Source organism: Podarcis raffonei, chromosome 1 (genome assembly GCF_027172205.1).
Source record: "Podarcis raffonei isolate rPodRaf1 chromosome 1, rPodRaf1.pri, whole genome shotgun sequence".
NCBI classification, from domain to species: Eukaryota; Metazoa; Chordata; class Lepidosauria; order Squamata; family Lacertidae; genus Podarcis; species Podarcis raffonei.
The window spans coordinates 68,197,047-68,217,341 of NC_070602.1; the positions used below are offsets into that span (position 1 = coordinate 68,197,047).

Here is a 20,295-nt window from a genome sequence, read left to right on the forward strand (position 1 = left end):
TTCTCTTTAGCAAATGTACATTCACTTTCATTTAGTGCTGGAGTTCATTATAACAGGTCCCACAGCATCAACCTTGAGGAGTGAAAAAATCCAGGCACTTCCACACATGCACAAACACAAACCAAAGAACAGTAGTACATTTAACAGCCAATTGGTTATAATCAGCATGCCTACAATCCTGGGAATAATACGTAGTAGTGTTGCACAGATTCAATTTTGCATGCACATTGCATCTTAACAAAATATGTTCAGGCAACTGGAATGTAACTTTTAATTAGATGTGCAAGGCAAGTGTTTTAATTTAGAATGCTGGTAAGTAGGAAACCTATTTTAAAAAAAGAAAGATTTGCCTAACCTCTGCTGGATTAAGTTTCTCGTTCTCTGGCTTCATCTATGACAAACTATCACAAACAAATGTCTCATCATCACCTCGTTCACTTGCCAGTACAAGGAAATTCTTCAATTAATCTTGGACTCCAGCAAAAACATTGTGGCTCCTACTCAAGGTACCGGAACTGCCTACCCCCCCCCCATCATTGGTTATATTTTTATTTCTTCTCCAATCACTCTTCAGTATTACCATCAACTGGAAACCAGAAATATTCAATGATTTTCCTGCCTCTTCTAGCAGGTGTTCTCTCCTGCAGTTCAGCAGGACAAAGTCCACACATCTGAGGATGTCCAGGGTTTGAACTGGGTGCAACAACTCTGTGCAAAATCCTGCAGAGAAATAAAGACTCAACATAATAGTTAATGAAAAACTCAGTATGTCTGCACCATAGTTTCTCTACTGCATGTTATTTCCCCATTTCACTGGTATGTATTTATTTATGCATGTACACTTTAGGGTTGCCATACGTCTAGAATTTCCCAGACATATATGGAATACTGCAGTTGGAATCAGCGTCCAGGCAGAAATTGCTGGAATGTCCGGGGAAATCCAGATGCATCTGTGTCAGCAGTGTCGTTATTTTGGCGATTTTACTTAAAAATAGCTCCGATTTTATTTTATTTTTATTTTATTTTGTGATATTGTCACAAAAGCTCAACAACCTTTCTGTCTGGATTTCTGTCTGAAATACGGCAACCCTGATGTACAGTATATACAAGCAATGATTGTATGGGAGAAATGAGGGGTAAGAGAAAAAATGACAAGTAGAGTGTTTGGAATACTAGGCTGGATCAGTCTGTACCAACAGATTTGCTCCCTGTACAAGTGAGCAATCACTAGGCTCCTTAGTTTACTCACTGAAAGCAGCAAACAAAAGGAAATGCTTCTTGTGATCATCAGAACATACGTTATGGGAAAGTGTGTATCTCGTTAACAAGATGCTGACTTCCCCCTTGACCAGAAGTCAAACTCAGAAGTGCAGCCCTAATCTAGGGGTTCCCAACATAGTGCCCATGGGCACTGGTATGCCTGCCAGTACCTCCTATGGCGCCTACAAAAGGTCTCACTAAATATCCCCTAAAAATCCACAAAGCATGAGAGAGCTCTCCCTGCTCTCTTCTTTGCAGTGCCTCAGTCTCTCCTACACCAAACACCCACAGTTCGTCATATGCCAGGAGAGGAGAGAGAAGAGAGAAGAGTGGAGATGCAAAGAGCTGCTCTCTATGAATGAGTGCAGCAGTGCTTTATGTAGGTGTCTCGTCCCCCCACGCCAATTGATAGGGGATGTGCTTGTCCACACCATTCTGTGGCCCTGTCTTTTTTTCTGCTCTTTTGGCTACCTTATGTCACACCCTGTGGCAGCCATTTTGTGTTAATCAGCACAACCCCCCACAGTAGCCATTTTGTGACCTGGCTATGGCATATTCTCAAAACTCCAAATAGCCCCAAAAGTTTGGCAACCCCACTCTGATTAATCTAAGCAGTAGGACTACTGGGACTAGAGACAGACCCAGTGTTCCCAGTGGTCTAGATCCAATTGTACATAGGTTATTTTTCAGGTAACTTACTTTTCCTTAAATAATAACAAGTGTGGGGAAGCCACACTTTCTAAAAAGGCAGTGCCCAGGGAGGGGAGACTTATCTCTGCACTCCCCTCCACAATGAGTGAAAAAGGGATCCTTTGGATCCTCTGGTCTGGTTTATGCAGGGTTAAAAGAGAGCATATTCACCTATTTCCGGAGAACAATCTCCCCCCCCCCTTTTAAAAAAACTGATTGCATTGTATTACAGCCTGTGAGAGAACTGCTTAACACGATCAAAGTGACCTCAGCTTGTGGTCTGTGCTGTCTTCTATCAAGTTAATGCAAAAAGACGGGTGGCAACCCAAACTAGAGACAGCCTAGTTGTAATACTTTTTCCACCCAACGTTATTTTTATGAAGCTGGGAGTATGTTCTGTGCCTTTAATTTTAAAAAATCTGCATAGCTGAGATTAAAGATAAATTTTGTTTTTATTCAGTTTACCAAGTGACTATGATAACAAAACTACATTTGGGATAAATTAAGTGGAGGGGGTAGAGCAAAGAAAAAAATAGTCACATTTTTAAACTATGTTTAGCCCTTTTTATGTTGGAAGAAAGCAAAGCCATATACAGTATAAAACTTAATTGGCTCTCCAGGGTACCCGATAAGTTTCCCACTTATCATACAAAGGGGTAAGTTGATGCAGTTAAAATTGTTCATTTGACAGCTGATGTTTAGATCAGCCTTCCTCATCCTGGTGCCGTCCAGATATTTTGGAGGGCAGCTGTCATTATCCCTGACCACTGGCTCTGCTGGCCAGGGCTGATGGGAGTTTGGATCCCAAAACATCTGGAGAGTATCTAGCTCAGGTTAATAAAGCACTGTTGATTTACATAGGCTTGCCATACATCAGGAAAATTCCTGACATGTCCTGGTTTTCGGGTGTTAAAATGGCGTCAGGGAAATTTTGCCGAATCAGCAAAATGTCAGGGGAAACCCGAATGTATGGCAATGTGGAGGAAAGCTTTTTGAAATATGACAGCCCTAATTTACAAAGGCTTTACAGAACAAGAAATAATACATGTTTCTTTGCTGAGGAACACAATATTTAGGCAAGGAGCGGCAAAAAGACAGAGAAAGATGAGCAGAAAGAGCAGCAAGTTCTAAGTGCGGAGAATTTAGAAGCTACATGAATTTAGGGCTTATCTCAATCAGGACTAAAAGGTGGAGCAAAGGCTCCACAGCTTGTGTGGTACTGAGGAAATATATGAACAAAGGAAGAGGAGTGCCACCACACTGGGAGGGATTTTCAAGCAAAAGGGGTGATGGAAGGATGTAGTTCCTGGGCTAAAGTGAGTCCCTATAAGGAAGCCACATTGGAGGAGCTCTGTTGGGTTAGATCAAAAGGTCCACCTTGTCCTGTTTCTCACAGCGGCCAACTAAAAATGCCTCTAGGAAACCCCCAAGCAGGACATTAGAGGCAAAATCCCTCTGCTGTTGTAGCTCCCCAGTAATGGTTACTCAGCAGCCTACTGCCTCTGAAACTGAATGTTCCATTTATCCTCCATGACTCATAGCCATTGGCAGCCTGATCTTCCATGAATTTACCTCATGCCTTTCTAAAGTCATAAACATAAGTCAGTGACCACCAAGACCACCTTGTGATATTGTTCTATACATATGTGCTGTGTGAAAATGTGTTCCCTTTCCTCTGTCCTGAATTTTCCAACATTCAGCTTCATTGGATTGCCCTAAATTCCGGTATTATGAGATTGGGGGGGGGGGGCACAACAATTTTCTCTGCACCAGGAATATTTTTTTTAAATGCTTTTATATACCAGCACCCCTCACTGAGCCACTTTTTTTTTGTTAAACTGAAAAGCCCCAAACATGGTAACCTTGTAGAGAAAATGCTCCAGATTCCTGATAATTTTGGTTGCCCTTTTCTGCAGCTTTTCCAGTCCTACAATTTCTCACCCTCCCCCTTTTTTTTTTAAGATGGAGTAGCCGGAATTGTACATAATATTATTGTAGCACCCTTACACAAACACTCTCCAACAGTATCTGTACATTGAGGCCCTGGGCAATCAGTCCAAGACAATAGGCAGCAACATTTTATTTACTTATTTATACTTTACTGATTAGGAAAGTGATGGGAAAACACATAGAAAAGTGTGGAATGAGCTCATGATTATAGGTAAGACACAAGCAAGTAAGGATAAATGTTCACTGTCGTATAAACTCCCCACAAACAAATCCGAATGAATGTTCAGTAAACACTGGATGTAATCCAACATATTCATTTAACGCTGTGCAAACTAATCTGGATGCTTAGTAAATAGGTCGCCTGGAAGAGCCCAGAGATTCTCTCACATTGATGGCAATGAACTGGGCAAAAGAAGAGGGTGAGCACTTGCCAGTCAAGGCACAACACAAAGTTGTCTCACAGACAGCTCACAGAGGAATTTGCTCATCTCCCAGCAGCTGCTCACAGATCCTCCTCCTCTACACTCTCTTTGTTCTTTCCGATTCTCTCTCACATTACTGCTACTTCATTTTTTATCAATTTCTCCTTCAAAGATCTGTAACTACAAAGTTCAAACTAAAAGCCCACAACAGTTGACTAGCTTGGATTTCAAGGATTCCTAATGGATTATTTTAGGAGAAAAATGATTAAAGGAGCAAAAAGCTCTTTGAAGAGCTGAACTCTTATGTGTCTTGATTTTCCTGGGCATGAAATTTTGCTCCCATTTTTATTTTCACAGAGGAGCCAATTTTCTGTTACCTAGTTGGGAGAGGAGGGATGGAAAGAGGGAGACAGTTAGTGTTGTCAGAGGATACATGAAAAGCAGAAGTAATGAGATGTGCCTTTCCATCAGTTTATTTCCTGTCTTGAATATGCCAGTAAACATATTAATTTATTACCTGTCAGATCCTCTGCACAGATAGCTCACTGTGAAGTTGGAGGTTAGGAGATGTCAGAGACTATAAAAGTCCTACCTGTCAGTGCTCTTGGCCTTTTCTTCATTGTCAACACCAGGGACTGAAAAACAAACTTGCTCTCCTTCCTGAAACATAGGCAAAAAACAAGAAATAAGAGCTGCTTTATAAATAAAGGATTGCTTCCACTTCATAGCGATTACTTAAGGTCTTGTTGACATGGCTGAAACCTGTGTGGGGCTGATTCAGAGGGACTACATAGACAATTTGAGTTTTACCACCTCCTTAAAAAAAGAAAGTGCTCCTGAATTAACAGTGACCTGTGCTTATGCAGTTATTTCAAAGGTTGTCTCCCCACCCGCAAGGTTCTCTGGATGGTATTTTACTCCCCACTTCCTGGTGGGTTTTTACAAATAGAACAATTCTGGAAGGAAGTCTTGAAAGATATATCTCAGATTACAGCTCATATCCTGGTCTTAGCCTTACTTATTCTATATATTTCAGATATGGACCAGTTAAGAAGTAAGGAATTAATAAAACATTTATTAACAGCAGCTAGAATGGTCATAACCAGAACCTGAAAAACATTGCAAACAGCCATAATGGGAAAGTTGTTGCAAAAACTGAAGGTGGCAAGGAGACAGAAAAAAACAAGATAATTTTTACATTGTAGGGTATGATTTTATTAAATATATAAATGAAACAACACATAGACAAGGAATACCGTAGAAATGGTGTAGATATTATGTATTATGAAAAAAGATGTATGTATTTACCCCCCCAGTGACCCATTTGTTAGTCTTGTCATGTTTTATTATTTATGTTTGCACAAAGAAATTATGATAATTGTTTTGTGAATGCTTTGTTACTGATTTTGTAACAGAAAATCAATTTTAAAAAAGGGAAAACTTGTGAGAGTGCACCGCACAAACTGGTTATGCGTCCCTCATGATTTAAAGGAATAATTCTGAGTTGGCTGTTTGGCTGCCCCTGCTATAGACAATATATTATGACCATTGGCCATGTGGCTGGGGCTGAAGGGAAATGAAAGGCACCTAGATATAAAGCTGGGGTTTCAGTCAGGAATCTTTCCCACCTCTGTGTAGAGGTATTGCAGATAGAAGTTGTGATATTTGCTCTACGACTGAGCTACAAGTGGCCCTTCCTCACATGGAGCCTTCATATGGAAGAGGAAGAAGCAAAGCTACTAGGGGCCATTTTGTGTGAGCTAGGTATGTCAAATCAGCTGGAGAGATCCATCTCATTTTTAATATTGATTAAAAGAGGGGATCTCTGGCTTATTTACAATTCTGACAAAGAGGCATATAATTTAATTCTGCTAATTATCAAATATAAGAAAATAGATCATTCTCAGAGTATCTCATAGGTTAATCAGATCACTGATTTCTACATAATTGCTTCATACCCATCTTGTGTTGTTTTTCTGAGCGAATCCCATGTTAGCACACCCTTCCCCTAACCTTTAATGTTTTTAAAGAACTTAATAGTTAAGCAAGAATAGTTGGTGGTTGCAAGTTGCTGTTGGATACCTAAAAATACCTCCTAGAAGGAGTGCCCTGTGCATGTAAATCAAAAGCTCTTTTGTCTAGTTGCAATTCCATGACAATAAGCTCGTCACAATAGAACAGGAGGCTGCCAAGAGACAAATAATTAGAGCCTTCTCTCAGGAATTTAAAAATATGATTAAAGTGAACCCTACATGCACCATTTCATTTAAAAATTCCAAATGTTATAAATTACCCAATTTCTAACTCCTGTCAGTTTATTTTTGAGTTTTACATGCTGAGCAAATTAATCAGTCAGATTGCTAAAGCTAATTCAGTTATGACAGCATGCGCGGGCATATTTGGTAAATTTATTCACATCTTGGCTGCCTCTTTCAAAAAATGAGTTGAATCCCACAGCAGAAGATAAACAGATCTTTCCTCCGACGGTAGGAGGTAGGCATGAATGCTACCCACACAAAATGATTTGCCTGTTTTCTTCCATTTCTAGACTCACATGATACAAAGCTATTCCATCCACTGAATACAACATTCAATGCAAAACACTTCTGGTATTTTGGAATGTCAAGTAAGGAGCATATCCTTCAATTGTCTGCATTAAATTTAGCTATTGGCCAAACATCTTCCAATACTAAGGGGCTAAGTGACATGTAGTTACATATTGTTGGTAAATTCTCCACATGTGCCTCTCTGCCAAGCAGAGTGAGAAAGTCTTGGGTTTCTAATTTAGGAACTATTGCTTCTTGTTATGTACTACCAGTAACTATAGAGATACATAGTGCCTTGTCCATTTCGCCACTAAGGGCAGATGCTGAAATTAGAAACAACACTTTGCTTTTTATTTCATTTTTTGTCCTTTATGTGTGTTAAATAATAAAACTAAATGTCACACTAAATGCCTTGGACTGTTACACTAGGGCTCCATTTATGTTCTCATAACGCTCTGTACTAATAAGTAAAACTTCTGAGTTCTGTGGGGCTTCCTCCCAAGAAAGTACATACAGAAATGGAACATTAATGCCTAAAATCTAAGGAAGTTGTCCTGCGCCAAAGAATAATCCAATTCTCTCAAGGAGCGGAAGAGAAAGCAAATCCATAATTCCAGTTTTACACAGTTTATCACAATTTAATAAATTTTGGCCCAAGCTCAAGGTTCTCTTTGTTACTTGTGTGCATATGGCACATTACTTTGTCTTTTTAAAAAACAAAAATCAAAGTGAAATTGATCTATAATTAAGTATATTAATTTGCTGTTTGGGGGAGCATCCCAAGAGGCAGGTGCAGTGGTGATACAGCAAGTTTTTTTGGATTTTTTTACAAAGCATTTTGGAAAGGAAAAGTTGAAGATGAGTGACTGTTAGCTTGATACTTAACAGGCTGTTATTTCCACTAGTCCAATATCCTACCACCCAAATTTCATATTTGAAACATGCTTATTCTTGCACATTTGCTTAGTTCATTTATATAAAAAAGAAAAACTAGTCCTGAGCTGTAATCCTGAGCTCTTTGTAGCACTGTTTCATTCTGTACAAGTTTACATGGTGCCATTTCCATCTTGTGACCAATGGAACACAGTACTGGTATTTTCCCCTCTGATCTCAATGGAAGTAAATTCCATGTTGTTTACTGTCGGTTTTTGTTCTAAGGTGCTTTCAAAGCTCCTCTCTTCCCTTAGCATACAAAGAGTTCATGTGTTTGGTAAGTTAAAAATAGTTTACTTACAAACTCTTCAAAGGTCCGATTTATGTGTTTTTCCATACAGCAATAAGAAAAGACAGGCAGCAAAACTTAGGCAGCAAAACTTAGTGGTGAATGTTTCTAAATTATTTGTATAGAAACACAACTACAGCTTGTGTAAGCCATGCAGTCTGAGCTTGGAGCAACTGGTTCAGATCTCTTTGCTTGCCAGAGTTCACACGGTGGTATGAAAGAACAAGGAGTTTTATAATCTTTCCTTGCAAGGTAAGGGAGAGTGACCCAGCTAAGCCTGGCAGGACATTTTACTCTATGGTCTTAACCCCTTCATGCATTAATTATAGGAGTCTGCTTATCCCACACTTACCGCAAATCTCTGTGGAGTTCCATCTTCATTTCTTAATACTGTTATGTGCTCATTGCTTTCATTGATACACAAGAAATAGCTCTTTATTTTCACCTGACACTAAGAAGAGAAGGGAAGAAGAAATGCTGATGGCAAAGTTTAACCTTATTTGGGGCTGCAAATTCAGAAATACAAAGGGGGGGGGGAGTTTCAGACTACCAGGAAGACACAAAAGACATCCTGCATTTCAATTACTTATTTGTTTTCCTTCAGAAATATTGTAGTGTGAGTCCAGTGGATTTCCACTTGTACAACAGGATATCACAATCTTCTCTGCACCACATACACCCCCAAATCTGCTTAGGAGAGTCTCCCAAAGTTGCAGAGGGGATGCAGGGAAGGAGGAGAGGAAGATGGCATCCCATTCCACTCAGACGCATACAGTGAAGATTCCATAGGACTGACTGTTCAAGGAGAGGTCTGGAAACTGGAGAAGCTAGAAGCTGAAGTGCATAAGCTTCATCTCTGTTGACCAGGCAACAGTGAAATCAGAAGGCCATGCTCTGGCAGTTAGCTATACCAGGGTTCTGCGATGTAAGCACACACAAGGTCAAACAAGACGTGACTTTAAACACAGGATTAGAAAACACGCTTATACAGGCTTTGTGTCTGCTAGCAAAACAAAACCCTGCTGTTGAGGGCTCCCTCATTTTAGTCAAGGCTGTGGTAGGGGTTAATCTGTTTCCTTGTATCACTTCCACTCCACCCCACCCCAGCTGCTATTTGCCAGAGGACAGAGGGGAAAGGGATAAACTCCCCTCATCCTGACCCACAGTTTAAATTCAGGCTGGGGCTGTGCGGGGACAGGACCTTGCAGTTGCTTTTTCTAGATAAAGAGCCAGTCCAAGTTCATTTTTTAAACATATGTTTTAAGTTGTGTCTTGCCCCAAGTAGCTCGCTGGATCAGTTACCTCAAGCCACGAAGGCTTCCAGAACAAAACCCAGAGTCATTGACAGAGCCATTCAGATTTAATAATGTATCAAAGTGGTACATACAGCTTTGTTTTGCCTTCTTGATTTTTCTTCCTCTTGGGATTGCCAGAGGTCTGCCATGGCACCATATTTCTTCATCCACATCTCACACTGTTTTTCCTTCTCTTCTATGTCCCGCTCTAGCAAGCGCTTCCCCCTTTCCGACTCATAATGAAGCAAGGTTGCTTTCTCTAAAGCTTCTTCAGCAGCTTCTGTTCTACATCTTTGAGAGATTTCACTGGAATAGGTGGAAGGAAAAATGTTTATTTAGGAATATAGACTTCCCCATCCTAAAGGCTTAAACTAGATAACAAGGAAATGAAATGAATAAAATGAAATGAAATTGTGATAGCAGAATAATACTTCTTCAAATTCAATTAAATTTGTTACTCAACTTAAACTCCAAAGACCATTGTAAACAGGCAGATCAAATGACATTTCCAAAAGGTTTTCAGGCTTGGAGAATGTGTGAATCCACTGCTGAATAAACCTCATGGTGTTGTTAAGAAGCTGCTCTCAGCAGATTTTAAGAGATCATAGTGAGGCTTATATTTGGAGTGTTTAAACCAGGAGTGGGGAACTTGTGGCCTGTAGCAATTGGCAGAGTGCAAGAGGTTGGAGTGGTGTTGCTTACTTGGATTCCCAATGCATAGATCACTGTTGGTAACTGACAGGGACTGTGGCAAGGCCAGGGTGGTGTGGGTGTAGCAGCTGAACCCAAACATTCCTGCTGCTGTGTTTGCCCAGTGCAGACCTCCTCACTGCTTCCCTCTCCCTCTCTTGGTTTCTGGCAGCAACCTCTGCACTGGGAAGTCAGGTTAGCAATACTGTCCCAATTCTCTACACCCCCACTGGCTGCTACTGCTTATGGCCCCTCCAGAGGTTGTTGGACTACAACTCCCAATATCCCTGACCATTGGCGATGCTGGCTTGGGCTGATGGGAGTTGGACTTCAACAAGCACACACCCAGAGGGCCACAGGTGTGCCATCCTTGGTTCAAAGCTATATACTTTACTATATTTATCCCAATTTTACGACAACTAAGGATGAAGGGGATGAATATTCTGCAAAATGAGAGGTAGCATATGACACAGAGCCTACAAAATGGGGTTTGGTATAAAATTAAATGAATAAACAAAAATAAAAATCATACACCATTGTCAAGATTGGGAACATCTCTGTACAATAGACAAATACCTATCAGGAAAGGAGAAACTGTTTTCTGGGATGGGAAACAGCCTATAAAAAAAGTGGGTGGGTGGGTATGTCTAAATTAAAACCTTACCTTTCTTTACACTTCAAATTCTCTTCTAGTGTTCCTTTCAGTTTCTGCTTTAGTTCATTCCTTTCGTGCTCCAAATATCGTTTTTCCTCACGGATGACTTCCCTCTCCATTGTTATTCTCTCTAGTTTCATCTGACTTTCAAAGTGGCTCTTTTCCACTTGTCCTAACAGCTGCTGCATTTCGGTTAACTGAAAAAAACAAATCAGAAAAACATGTTTTCCCCTCTCTAAGGCAGAAAGTTGCCGTGACAGCCAACCCGTAGAGGTTTTAACACCTATAAAAACAAAGGCAAAGATAAGAGTTTGAAGGAAGAAAAATAGTGTGGAAGCCACTGCCTGAGGCGAATGATTCACATTGCTCCATGCGAAGTTTGGCCCTGTGCAGTAAGAGATTTATTCTACTACATCGCTGTAGGCCAGGCTTTCTCAGCCTTGGGTCCCCAGATGTTGTTGGACTACAACTCTCACCATTCCTAGCTAGCAGGGCCTGTGATCAGGAATGATGTGAGCTGTAGCATAACATCATCTGGGGACCCAAGGTTGAGAAAGGATGACCTAGGCAAAGGCGATATTTTGATAGGCTTGCTCTTATACATTCTACCATGACAGATATGGGATCCCGACAACTGGTAGTTAACTCAGGGTACAAGCTCATACCTTTCTCTTCAGCTGCTGAGTTTCTTCTTTTAAGCTGATGTTCTCCAGCTGAACTGCTTCTTGTTGCTCCCGACACAACTTTTCCTGGGCTTCAGCCTCCGCTTGGCCTTTCTCAGCTTCTGCATGCGCCAGGGAGGCCTCCTCCACAAGCTTGGAGTATTTTGTCGCTGTCTGCTGAGCGGCATTCAGCTTCTGCTTCAGCTGAAGAGCAAAAGAACATGTGAATACAGTATTAGAAAGGGGTTTCTTATTCCACAGTCATTGATAAAACTCATTCACCTTTGAGAATGGCCCCTCTAATATTTCAGGGCTGGGGGAGAGAGGGAATTGTTGCTACATACTATCTGATGTCAGCAACACTTTACAGAGTGCAAGAAAATAGGTCAATGCCCTGAGGAGATTACAATCTAAAATTTATCACAGGGGGGAAACAAAGAAGCCATTTCAGTTTTCACTTGCGTGTGCTTAGATCAAATTTCAGATTCAGGAGGATATGGGATCTAGGGAGTGTGCAAAAGCTTTCCAGAAAAATTTGGATCTGCTGAACTATTCATGCCATATATTGAAAGCACTCTTATACCACTTTGACAGTCATAGCTTTCCCCAAAGAATTTTGGGAACTGTTGTTTGTTAAGGGTGCTGGGAGCAGGAGCCCTGTGAAGGGTCTCCTCACAATTCTCACAAGGGGCTTATGATTTAAAGCCTCCTGCAGTTTTTCAACATATATAGATATGTATTTTTAAAATATGTCAACTTTTTATTCCTTTCATTTTTGCTTAAAAGTTTTTAGCATTGTCATAATGCAGAAACACCCACAGAAATTAAACCTGTTTTTGTGTGTGTGTTTTTTACAGCCCCTCATTCTTTTAGTGCCTGATCATAGCAAACCTGCTATGAGTTGTTAGCAACAAATTCTCTGCCAGTAGGTTTTCTCGCCTGATTTATTTTCACTTTGTTTTTCCTTACACTGAGAAAAGCGTAATGTTCTACAAAGGGCAGAAACTTTGGCAGACCTTGAATATAGCTTTCCTGCCAAAATATTGAATCTGACCCAGCCAGACATAAACTACCCATACAATATTCATCAGTAACGTTCACACTGGCAACCTCTCTGTAATCAAAGAAGAGGAATCAGGGTTTCCTTTTCAAAAAACATAGGCAGTTCATAATGCTTCTTCACAATATTCTTCTTCTTTCTCTCTGATGAAAAAGATTACTTTAAAGTTAACATAGATCAATATTTTAAGTCAAATGGAAAACTGCATTTTCGTGATTTGTGTGGTGGCAAGCCCTTTTTACTCAATAAGTTGAGCAATTAACCTCCACAATACCAGTCATGTCTCACTGGTTTCAAATCCTCTTTTCTGTATCCGTATCTTAATTCATTAAAAAAGGGGGGGGGATAACTGAGACTGCAAGGCTATGGATGGGCCTTTGGCCTGATTCAGCAGGCTCTTCTTATAAATGCTTACCTGGAAGTAATCTCATTAAGCTTAATGGGATGCACTTCTGAGTAGGCATGTATAGGATGGCTCTGCTAAAAGACTTGGATTAAATGCTTTATCCTGGATATTGGGATTCTGATTATGTCTGTATCTCAGAGTCAAGCTCATTTTGAGAGGATTAAGGATAAAGCTGATGCTCAATGACTCAAGTTCACCATACACATATACTTGCACAACTAGTGGCCTTGAGAGTCCCATGGACTGCAAGATCAAACCTATCAATTCTTAAGGAAATCAGCCCTGAGTGCTCACTGGAAGGATAGATCCTGAAGCTGAGACTACAATACTTTGGCCACCTCATGAGAAGAGAAGACTCCCTGGAAAATACCCTGATGTTGGGAAGGATGGAGGGCACAAGGAGAAGGGGATGACAGAGGACGAGATGGTTGGACAGTGTTCTCGAAGCTACCAGCATGAGTTTGACCAAACTGCGGGAGGCAGTGGAAGACAGGAGTGCCTGGCATGCTCTGGTCTATGGGATCACGAACCCCTTCATAGATCACTGCCTTGCCATGGTGAAGGGGCTTGAATAACTCAGAGAAGCTATGAACTATGCTGAGCAGTGGCCTAGTTGGTGGATAGAAATTTACACTCCTGTTTATACCTGCAAGTTGTGAGGGAAACAAACCACAAGCCACACCCACACTCTGCTGTACCTCCTGGGATGTGCAGCTGAGTATGAACATGCAATCTCTGGGCACATTTATTGACCTAGAAGAATTACCAAGCACAGATCTCTATTTTTGGATTGGGCGGTTTTGCTTTTAGGTGTATACTTTTAAAAATGTGTGTGCGAAGCAGCCCATGGAGCCAGCTGTGAAAAAGTAGTTAGCTTACAGTGCAGTCCTAACCATGTCTACTCAGAAGTTACTCCTATTTAATTCAACAGAGCTTAAACCCCACAGGGAAGTGGGGTTACGATTGCAGCCATAGTTGCCACTGCATTGCAGAAGTGGAGTTCAAGCCTTGCTTTTAGGTCCAATTGCTTCTTATAGTGAGATTTGTAGTGGAGCTGATCAAAACATTTTCAGCTTGTTGTTTGGAGGTAATTTTATTGGAGAAAATATAATTTAAGTCACAAGTTGTACCTGATGTTTAATTATGAACAACAACAGCATAATACTTTCTAATGGTTAAAAATGGTTTTTTTAATAGCTACATCATTTTCTCTAATTTCACAGCAGGGGAAGTTTTCAGACAAACTTTATATTCTTTAAAGGGAACTATGTTATGTCAAGTAATGTTGGTAAAAAAAACAGCAGAAAAGAGCTCAGTCTGGTGGGTTCATACCTCTTTAACTAGTGTTTGCAGTCCATGGTTTATATTTCTGAGATTTCTCATGCCCAGCTCGCTTTCCGATTTCATAAAAATTCTTTCCAAATGCAGCTCATTTGACAAGCATTTGTTCTCTTTCTTCAGGTCCTCACATTCCTGATGACATACAGATAGTTTTTGTCTTAATATCATTCTGGATAATTTCAGCTCATAAGATTTATTGCAGCCATTTCTCTAAATTGAACAATTTTGACAATGTTCCTATGTGAATCTATTAGCTTAAGGTATGTCTGCCATGGCTGTGTGGGGGAGTTCAACACACTTCTCCAAGCACACAAATAATATTTCAAGCGAAATAAAAGTATGCTGAGCAATAATCTATCTTTAAAACATGTAGTGTTACAGCAGAAATAGGTTAAAGGAATCATACTGGCCATGTACATCTTAGACCGAGCACGGAACCAACAGTGGGCAAACAAAAAGGACATGCCGTTTGCTTCTTAGAGGGGCTGCAATCTCATTCAGGTAAACTACATGGACCAGATGACCTTGTGTCAATCAGATTCTGAATTTGTTTTGTGCACTCATGCACAGCAAGGCTGCAGATAAAAAGGTAAAGGACCCCTGGACGGTTAAGTCCAGTCAAAGGCGACTATGGGGTTGCAGCGCTCATCCCGCTTTCAGGCTGAGGGAGCGTTATTACTGAAATACACAAGGCCTTAACACAGGCATTTAGCCCATGCTTTCCTGTTCATATAAATATCTTTTTTGTTTTGTGGGCATAAGAGCAAAAAATATTCTGAATATATCTCATGGAAAGCCCAGTTCACAGGTGGAAGTCCTTGCTGGTTAGCTAAATCCCACCCATTAGAACAATTTAGATACAGATAAGCAATAAGAGCCTCATAGATTATGGAAGACTCTGAACAATCCAAGAATGATTAAGCAGAAACAGCTGACTTTGCTAGGAGTTTTATTCATTTCCAATACAACATAACAAAAGAAAACTGATTAATAGAAAACTCGAGTAATAGAAAATTCCTGTCTCTAATAACTTTAAAGCAAAAGAGAATTATGATAACATTCAATCTATTACGGAGCTAGGATGGAAACTCTGTTCTCCAAGATCTATCCTTCCAGCCCAGAAATGGCATCCTTGCATTCTTATAAAATAACTGTAATAAACGAAAATCTGCCCTTATTCCATTATGTGGGACACAAGAGCCCTTATAGAGTCCTTTGTAGGTTCTCCATCAGTCAGAGGGGGAAAAACAGAGGCCAACCAGAGAATATTGAGAAGCAAAGCAGCTTGTAAGTCTGATCTTTACTGAACTGTTGCAACAGGGTGGCCCCTTCACACACAGGAGGAGGACCCAGAACCAAGGTGTGTCCGCCCTTATATAGACATTTTAAATTGCCCACCTTGGAGTCAAAGACCACCCACAGAAACATCATACCTACATCACAGAGGGGGTGTAGCTCAAGACCACCACCCCAGACACATCATACTTACATCACAGAAAGGGTGGGCTAAAGCAGAAATCTGAGTGGGTTGTTTACCTCCTGTCTGGCAAGTTATCTGTTAATGTTTACTGGATTGATACCCTGGGGAGCCTGGCCAGTCTTTTGTAATGATAAATACTTAGTTCCTGAGCCAGATCATAGGCTCACCCTATTCATACACAGATATACCCTTAAGACAGGATTTGTGAAGGAAAAGACAATGGGGAGGCATCTCCATTTGACCTTGCAGAGAAAACACCTGGTCAGCCTGGGAGTCAAAATGGCTCCATGGCTGCTCTCCTGTGCAGCTTCAGACATGTGGCCTATATGTATGTGTTTGCTTGGTACATTTATGAACCTTCATTATATACATAAGACCTTAATTTATTTATTTTGTAAATTTCATAACGATTACTTATAAAAATAGCAAGATTATTTTCACCATTTAGAACCACGATACTAAAAGTCAAGTTTTAAAAGTAATTTTTACTTATGTCTCAAAATTACACATTGCCCTGTGTTTTGAGGCATGTCACTTTAGCACACAAATAGTCACTGACCTTCCTTTTTCTCACAAGTTCTCCTTGCAGACGGTTGATGTGAGCAACAGAGCCTCCTTGGATCACAGCACTGGTTGGGCGAATCCGACAAACAGGCCTCGCCCCACGACACAGATTGGCGTGATGATCCCCAAAAGAAATGGTAGAAAGGGGAGATTTTCCAGTAAGCCCGTCAAGACTTGGCTTGCCATTAGTAAAGGATGTTGTGGCACCAGCACCGCTGCCATCGATAGTGGAAATGCCTTTGCCGCCTGCCGCGTTTTCCAGCAGAGATGGTTTCGTCGACAGATTGGCCCTGTGCGGGTCTCTCTGGGACAATGTCTTTTGTGGCATATTTGAGAAGCGTTTCCTGGAAATCTGTAGAACTGCCGAGAGTTCCAGTTCTACACTTTCTGGCTAAATAGCTGCTACCTCTTGCTTATCTGGTCAAAAACAGCCCTTCTACCAACTACTTGGGAGAGATAATGAAGATTGCAAGGCTAGTGTGAAAAAAAGCCATCAACTAAAGGTATCACCTGGCATCAATTATTAAACTGTTACTGGAGCCCAGAATGAAAGGAGCAGAAATAGAAGCTTCAGACCAGGGATGCAAACAAGCAAAAGAAGATTTGAACTCAGATGTGCCAGGTAGTGTAAGCTTCAAGAATCTGGGCTTTTATTGCTTCAGTTAATTGATTAATTGACTAAAACATCAGTCAATGGCAGGAAGCGATTGTTGAAGTCAAAACTGAATTCCCAAGACTAGAAGTTAAAGCACACATTCTTTTCGGAGGCGATTTTAGATCTGAAGTGTTACTGTAATAAAAAGGGAAATGTTTGACATTCCTTCTAGCTATGAATGACAACTTTCATGTAGTAAACTGCAAGCTCTTTCAGACTCCTTTCAGTACCTCACAAAGGTATCTCTGTATTGATGTTTTGGACAGATAATCCTATACACATCTGCTCAGAAGTCCCATTGACTTCAATTGGATTTACTCCCAGGTAAGCAGTATAGGACTGTAGTAGCCTAAATTGGTTACAAAGCAGAAAACTAATCAGCTAAACATTCTGTAATTAATGGATAGACCCAATAAGCATATTAATATCAACTATTTCTTGGCTCCCCCCCCCCCGATGCCTAGTGTCTTAATGTTTTAGCTTTTCAAAAATTCCATCTCAATCTTTATGGTTTAAAATTGCCCCCATGATTGCAGTTGAATAGCAAAAGTTTTATGTAATTCACAAATTGTGACAGAGGTGAAAATTATGTTGCTTTTCCCCCTACAAAGCACATCATCCTGTATCATTTCCCCATATAGTTTAGTTTGCTACTCTATAAACAAAGATGGGAAGAGACTCTTAATTGAGTCAATAGTACAGGGCATATGATAGTAATGAAAGCTTGTGGTCAATTTACACATCATGCAGCTCTTGGGAGTCTTTATCTTCAGATTGGATGGGAGATTTAACTTATTTCACAAGGCGTACTCTGTTCTGATCCAACCCATCATGTTATCAATGTTTCTTAAGGAATCAGAGACCTCAGCCATTGTTTTGTGAAGAACCTAGCACTAATTTAGAGCAGGGATGGGGAATCTGTGGCCTTCCAGATGTTGTTGGATTCCATCTACCACCATCGTTGGCTCTGCTGGTTGGGGCTGATGTGAATTAGAAGTCCATTAACATATGAAGGGCCATACGTTCCATGCTACCATTTTAGTGGGGCACATAATCCTTCTCACATAACTGACTTGGTCAGGGCTGTATGAGGGCACCCAGCAACCAATATAAAAAGCAGTTGGGTTTATAGACAGGTGTGTACGTTTGCTCCAAGTATTTATAGAATGAGTTTAGCAAGCTGAGCCAAGCTTGCTAAATTGCCTCTTGTCCATCATCTTGTTCCACATTGTTCTCTATTACATTTAGAAGACCCACTCATGGGGTCCATTTGACAACCTGCGAAAGCAGCCACAATTAAATGAAACAAGCAACCATTAAACACACACAAGAATAACTACTGGTAATTCTGCCCTGTTTTTGTAAAAAGTAGCCATCTACCATATGTCACTGGCATTTTCTCGGCATGGCCCTCAAGCTATCTATAGAAAATTGAAGGACAAGCTACATAAAATCTAGCAATTATTCTATTTGTTTCTAGCATAGCAACTGTCTCCCCTTTTTTTGGCAGGAAATCAGACGTGCCTACATTTCATATGGAGCTCCAGCACATGAGAAGTCAACAAGATTATAATCAAGGTATTAGGCAATCCAACGCTTGAAAAACTTTGAAGTTTCTCAAGGAAGGAATGCACACACAGATAACTCAGAAGCTGTCTACATGAACAAATGGAAAACTATTTTCTCATATAATGTCTTTTGAAAGTTTTCCGTAGCTTATAGTGGCCCTTCCTTTTAAACAAAAGTCCTTGAGAAAATATTACACCCTGGGTGGCATCCCCAAGTACACCATTTGTTGGTTTCTTCCATGTAAGTCAGGGTGGGAACCTGTGGCCTGCCAGATGTTGGTAGACTCCCAACTCCCATCATTTCTGACACTTGGGACATGCTGGCTGGTGGTGTTGAGAGCTGGAGTCCAAGAACACCTGGAGGGCCACAGGTCCCTGTCCCAGATCAAATTCTATAGGGGGGGATAAACTATTAAACTTTATGACAGCGAGAGGTGGTTTAGAAGCAAAATTTTTACCATGGCTGGAGCAAAGCCAAAACTCTTCCTGGTCTTTTAGCATGTGCATACAATGTGCCCTACCAAAATAATGGCTTCTATCTCTCTGCTCCTCCCTAGTGAAGTTTTGATTGAGACGGTAAACTTGGGGTCACATAGTTTTAATTCTCCTTCACATACACACAATCCTCCACACAGAAGACTAGCAAGTTGGGGAAGCTAGGCTAAAATCCTCCTCCCCAACATGTCATGTTTTCCTCAATATGTAAGGGATTATTTATTTGGGACTCGGGATGGAGCCATGTAAGCCCTTACCTGCAACAGTCCGGACCAGCCTTTAGCAACCCTTTACATGTTTTGGACTCCAATTAGCTTTTTCCATCATGGTACCACCATTCAATTAAGAAATGCACAAGGGCCTGGGGGTTAAGCCAGGCATTTATAACCTTCCATGCAGATCTTAAACCTTAATTTGATAAAGCCTAAACTCTGTAACTCTTTGTAATGGCTTTAGGGGTTGCTTGTGCGTAAATAGCCACCGCTCTGGGCTAGGTTGGCTGGTTAAACCATTTCTCGCTGGACAACCATCCACTCCGTGGCTGTTCAGTCGCTGGCAGAATCAGTCAGTGGGCGTTTCTTAAACCTTTTCCAACATAAAAGTTGTTTGATGCCCAGTCTCCTCCTACTCTCCCTGCGCGGAAGTCTTCTGCGCAGGGAGGGCGTGGGTAGCGGAGGACCTGTGCTCTCCCCGCTGGTGTCCAGTGAAGAGTCCCGGAGCCTGCTCTCTGCTTCCCCCATTGGCCCCCCTCTATCCCTGGTGTTGCGCTGATTTTCTTCCCCAACAGGAGACCTGCCTCTCTCCCTGCTTGGCCCCTCTCCAGCATCGCTGTGGAGCCTCGCCTCCTCCTCCTCTAGTTCCGATGGCAGTTCCCTGACACTCTTTAACAACGGTACACATTTCCCTCCTGGGTTGTCTCTGCAGGCCAACTCAAGGAATTTCCACCTATTAGGTACTGTAATTAGGGAAATATAGCAAGATAAGCAAAACAGATATGCAGGCCCCTCCCTTAAAGGCCAATATAGCAGATAAAGAATGAGTAAGAATGAGCAATAGATTTTGGCCGTGTTAACAGACTGAGCTTGCTACCAGCTCTTTTTACAATGAACCTAGAGACCCCCACAAAGAGTTTGGTAGGGTCATGTGATGATGTAGCCCCACCTTGAAGTGTCTCCTTCCCTTTGCTTCTTCAAATTAAATCTATTGAAAGCTACCACATAGACTCACAAAGCATGTCCAAACTGGCCATACCATGGGCAGCTCCCAAATCATTCCAGTTCAGTGAGACAGGGCACAAAGTGATGATATCACAATTGTTTTTAACTGAGCATTTA

General features: G+C 41.1%; 1 protein-coding gene across 1 annotated transcript; it reads right to left on the reverse strand.

Annotated features, from left to right (window-relative positions):
• Positions 1–197: 197 nt before the first annotated feature.
• Positions 198–14,453, reverse strand: LOC128415247 (golgin subfamily A member 6-like protein 6). The gene is made up of 7 exons (XM_053391233.1): positions 14,191–14,453; positions 11,396–11,596; positions 10,740–10,927; positions 9,478–9,691; positions 8,443–8,541; positions 4,915–4,982; positions 198–720 (listed from the first exon to the last, which is right to left on the reverse strand). Exons 1-7 carry the CDS (start codon positions 14,365–14,367, stop codon positions 564–566), a joined length of 1,104 nt encoding a protein of 367 aa, XP_053247208.1. The 5' UTR covers positions 14,368–14,453; the 3' UTR covers positions 198–563.
• Between the last annotated feature and the right edge of the window lie 5,842 nt (positions 14,454–20,295).